The sequence below is a fragment of the Cherax quadricarinatus genome, chromosome 40, assembly GCF_038502225.1.
Source record: "Cherax quadricarinatus isolate ZL_2023a chromosome 40, ASM3850222v1, whole genome shotgun sequence".
NCBI classification, from domain to species: domain Eukaryota; kingdom Metazoa; phylum Arthropoda; class Malacostraca; order Decapoda; family Parastacidae; genus Cherax; species Cherax quadricarinatus.
Genome location: NC_091331.1, coordinates 4453567 through 4458566, shown reverse-complemented (window position 1 = coordinate 4458566; position 5000 = coordinate 4453567). Strand labels below are relative to the sequence as shown.

The window sequence follows — 5000 nt, the reverse complement described above, 5'->3', positions numbered from 1 at the left end:
ATGTGAAGAACAAACATGACATGACTCACTTCATGTGAAGAACAAACATGACAGGACTCACTTCATGTGAAGAACAAACATGACATGACTCACTTCATGTGAAGAACAAACATGACATGACTCACTTCATGTGAAGAACAAACATGACATGACTCACTTCATGTGAAGAACAAACATGACAGGACTCACTTCATGTGAAGAACAAACATGACATGACTCACTTCATGTGAAGAACAAACATGACATGACTCACTTCATGTGAAGAACAAACATGACAGGACTCACTTCATGTGAAGAACAAACATGACATGACTCACTTCATGTGAAGAACAAACATGACATGACTCACTTCATGTGAAGAACAAACATGACATGACTCACTTCATGTGAAGAACAAACATGACATGACTCACTTCATGTGAAGAACAAACATGACAGGACTCACTTCATTTTTAATCTAATAAAAGGTCAGATAAATTTAATAAAAGAAATTGTCTAGATTCCGTAAGTGTTGTAGACTTTTGCCAGCTTCTAGTATACTTCGACATTCATCATTCTGGTATACTTCGACACTCATCATTCTGGTATATTTACACACTCATCATTATAGTATACTTAGACACTCATCATTCTGGTATACTTAGACATTCATCATTCTGGTATACTTAGACATTCATCATTCTGGTATACTTAGACTCTCATCATTCTGATATATCCTTCATAATGTTAGCCGGGTCAGGTCTTCCATCATCCTCCGGGATTATATACTCTTGGCTGGGAGAGGAGAATATCTGGTGATTAATGAACAGAGGATCAAGCTTCCAACAGGAGGCCGGTTCATCAACCCTTAATATATTTATACTCGTATTTATACCAGCTGATGTCTCTGCATAAATTTATTTGTTAAATAAGACCATGCAATATACGAGCATATTCCACTCAATATGATTTTCATCTGGATGCGAATGAGCATAAAATTATGATGTACCCGTTAGATCTGATCTCCAAGGAGGATGATAAAGGCACTCTTGTGAAGGAAGGCATTTCCAGGAGGGTACTATATCTGTCTTCCGATGAGCGGCCGTAGGATCGAGCCTCTATCTTTCCTTGCGCTGCAAGACCCACATTGCTTTATCGCCTCACATAAATTGTACATAAATTGTAATAAGTCATTAGATACCGCACTGTCGTGTGGAAGAGCGTGTTGATGCTCCGTCTTGATCCCATGGTCACGCACCCGCATGTAAACAAACTCAGATTTTATATTTGTCTGGCTCGGTCGAGTAAACAGCTACTCAGTTTTACTAAGTGTTGTAACTGCAGTGTTTATGAAGGAGCGGAGAGGACGTTGGCCACACTATAACAGAAGTAGGTTAATGTGGTTCCACGACGACACTGGGAAGTATGCAGATGTTTAGATGAAAAGTAGCCTGATGCATATTCCATTCAGATTTCTACGAGGAAGCAAAGAGCTTTGGCAATTGTGAAGACGCGACTGAGCATATTAGAGCAATGATTATCACTGTCTGGAAAACAAAAAAAAAAAATAAAATAAAATAAATGTGATGCGGGTACGTCACTCACCAGTTTTCTCATCCTTATTGAGGTTGTCGAGTGTCTTATTGGTCATCTTGAAGAGGGCGTCGAGGGCACTTCCTTTGTCGTTGCTCGAGTTTTTCTTGTCGCTATGGCCTGACGACTTCGCGGGGGGGTCGGCGGCCCCTTCTTCCCGGGTGTCCCAGGGGCGTACGATCTTTACAGGAACCGAGGACTTCCGCCGGGACGGCTTATAGGATAGAATGTCTAGTATAGAGAACGATCTTAGACCCGCCGCTTGCTTCTGCTCTACGGCTGCCATATCTCCACCTCTCGCTAGTATACCCACAGGTTCTTGCGGTTCTTGCGGCTGCGGTTCAGGCGAGGGAGGCTTGGGGTCAGGATCCTCCTCCTGCGGTGATAAGGGCTGCGGCGGCGGCGACGTACCTGACATGGCTAGTCTTTTGAGTGGTCTGAAGTATTCATCATCTGAGAGGTAGGTGAAGGACTCTGTGTGTAAGGAACCCGAGGAGAGGGTAGGGGAGGGTGCCCCACGAGAGGTGGAGGGCGACTGTGGCTCCGTCTCCTCGTCCTCCGTCGAGGTGTCGGCGTGGGTGGTCATGTCCATGGGCGAGGCGTGGGCGTGTCGAGCCTCGGCCTCACAGCCCACACTGATCTCACTGTCACACGGGCTAGGAGGCCGCACCTCGCGGGGAGAGGCGGGCGAATCACTCTCCTCCATCCTAGCCACACACTCCACCCGTATCTCCATGCCTTTCAGCGCCTCCTAGGACCACTCAGCGTCTCCTAGGACTCCTTAGCGCCTATCAGAACCGCCCAGTGTCTCCTAGTTATCACACAACAAAAGTTCTCTCCACACAGGTTCGCCCAGAGCGAGCGGCGCCTCCTGTCTTCGCGCTGGTCACCGTCAGACTGATGCTGATGGCATCAGACGGAGAGTAATCACTCTGGTCCAGCGCGGCCGATGAAGATGTGCCAACTGCTCGACTGGTTAATGATAGAGCCCAGGCTTCACACGCCTAATGGCCGCCTTTGAAGTCCACCGCCCGCTTGTGTTTACACCCGCCGCCCGCCAGCCACACACGGCGAACGACACACCTGATTGGGCGGGACTCGAACCGGCCCCGCCCAACCAGCCGCCCCATTCGTCAGCGAATTAGCGGAGGGAGGGGCCCCTACCCGGTGAATGGCCCGGGAATTATCAATTCGCCAATGGGGAGGAGAGACCGGCATATCAAAGAGGCCGGTGAATAGCTCAATCAGGGAGTGAAGTGACGTGCTTAATGGAGATATTCTAACAGGGCGGACCACTCGGGTGTCAAATTAGGGTGGTGTTGTGGTCCGGGTGGTCCCTGGGTGGCCCGGGGCGGCCCGGGGCAGCGGTAACGGCCCCGTGAGTGATGAAGGGGCAGCACTAGCCCTCGGCACCGCCCTCATTATTGCTTATAAACAGCTTGGCTCTTCCTAAGCTGCCAGCTAAGGTTAAACTCTGAAACAGCTGCTGCTGCCTTCTACGGCTGAGACCCTTACCATCTGGTGATCGGGTCAGAGATCGGGAACGGTGGCTCGAGCCTCCATCATACCCTGCGTTGAATAAGTCACGTGGGTTTGCCTCTTCGTGATATACAGTGCCTATGTCATCTATAGCCACCTACCAATTCTTGCTGTCAACTGCTGTTTGATGCTCTTATCTGCTGTCTGATGCTGTTTCGCTAGCACCAGTGTTGATGCCACCTTCTTTCCTGTATGTATTTTAGGTTGTCTACGGTTGCCCGGGAATCAAAATCAGGTCCGTTTGGAAGTGAGCCGACTTCTCCAACCACTGGGCTACACGATATCTGCTTATCTCTGTGTTTGAGGGGAAATTTCCATGCTCCCAGCTGTTATGCTCCCAGCTGTTATGCTCCCAGCTGTTATGCTCCCAGCTGTTATGCTCCCAGCTGTTATGCTCCCAGCTGTTATGCTCCCAGCTGTTATGCATCCAGTTGTTACACCCCAGCTGTTATACCCCCAGCTGTTATACCCCCAGCTATTATACCCCCAGCTGTTATACCCCAGCTGCTATACCCCAGCTGTTACGACCCCAGCTTTTATGACACAGCTGTTATACCCAAGTTGTAACGACCCCAGCTAATATGCTGTTATGCCCCCAGTTTTTATGCCCCCAGCTGTTATATCCGCAGCTGTTACACCCCCAGCTGTTATACCCCCAGCTGTTACGACCCCAGCTTTCATGACCCAGCTGTTATACCCCCAGCTATAACGACCCTAGCTGTTATGACCCCAGCTGTTATGCCCTTAGCTGTTATGCCCCAGCTGTTGTTTCCCCAGCTGCTATACCCCCAGCTGTTATACCCCAACTGTTATACCCCAGCTGTTACGACCCCAGCTTCTATGACCGAGCTGTTATACCCTAGCTGTTATACCCCCAGCTGCTACGACCCGAGCTGTTATGACCCAGCTGTTATGACCCCAGTTGTTATGCCCTCAGATGTTATACCCAAGCTGTTATGACCACAACTATTATGCCCTAGCTGCTATGCCCTAGCTGTTACACTCCATCTGTGAGTGTTGTCACAGTTCCCACTAACCAGTGGGTGTTGTCACGGTTCCCAATAACCAGTAGGTGTCGTCACAGTTCCCACTAACCAGTGGGTGTTGTCACAGTTACCACTAACCAGAGGGTGTTGTCACGGTTCCCAATAACCAGTAGGTGTCGTCACAGTTCCCACTAACCAGTGGGTGTTGTCACAGTTACCACTAACCAGTGGGTGTTGTCACTTCAACCCACTTATAGAGGCTATCTCAGACCACTGAGTCCGACTGGTAAACCAGTGGTTAATCAGAATATAAATATTAATTATGTTATTATTCTCACGGGTAAATGCTAAACTCTAAGGGGTCATATAGCGCCTTGTGGAATGGTGTATATATATATATATATATATATATATATATATATATATATATATATATATATATATATATATATATATATATATATATATATATATATATATATATATATATATATATATATATATATATATATATATATATATATATATATATATATATATATATATATATATATATATATATATATATATATATGCAATAAGATCACAGTAAACAGGTGATTTTAGAATATGCAAAACAACCACTCTGAAAGAATAGAGAAATTCCAAGCGCTTTCGTGACTACTCGCATTATCAAGGAACTATGTTCCTTGATAATGTGAGTAGTCACGAAAGTGCTTGGAATTTCTCTATTCTTTCAGAGTGGTTGTTTTGCATATATATATATATACGTTGTTCTGATCCAGCGTAGAGACACTGGTTGTCCCACCTACACATGTGTCTTTAGGTACTGTTACCTTTCTCCATAGGTACTTTCGCGTGTGTTCGTAGGCACCTTCACCTGTGTCCATCGACACCAACGTT

At 46.5% G+C, this 5000-nt stretch overlaps 1 protein-coding gene across 1 annotated transcript in view; it reads right to left on the bottom strand.

Annotated features, from left to right (window-relative positions):
- The window catches only part of LOC128687186 (T-cell leukemia homeobox protein 3-like), a 40901-nt gene extending 36772 nt beyond the window's left edge, over window positions 1-4129 (bottom strand). The window contains exon 1 of the mRNA XM_053774519.2: window positions 1585-4129. Within this exon, the coding sequence (XP_053630494.2) occupies window positions 1585-2308 (724 nt within the window). The 5' untranslated portion in view covers window positions 2309-4129. The remainder of the gene's footprint in view (window positions 1-1584) is intronic.
- Window positions 4130-5000: the final 871 nt, after the last annotated feature.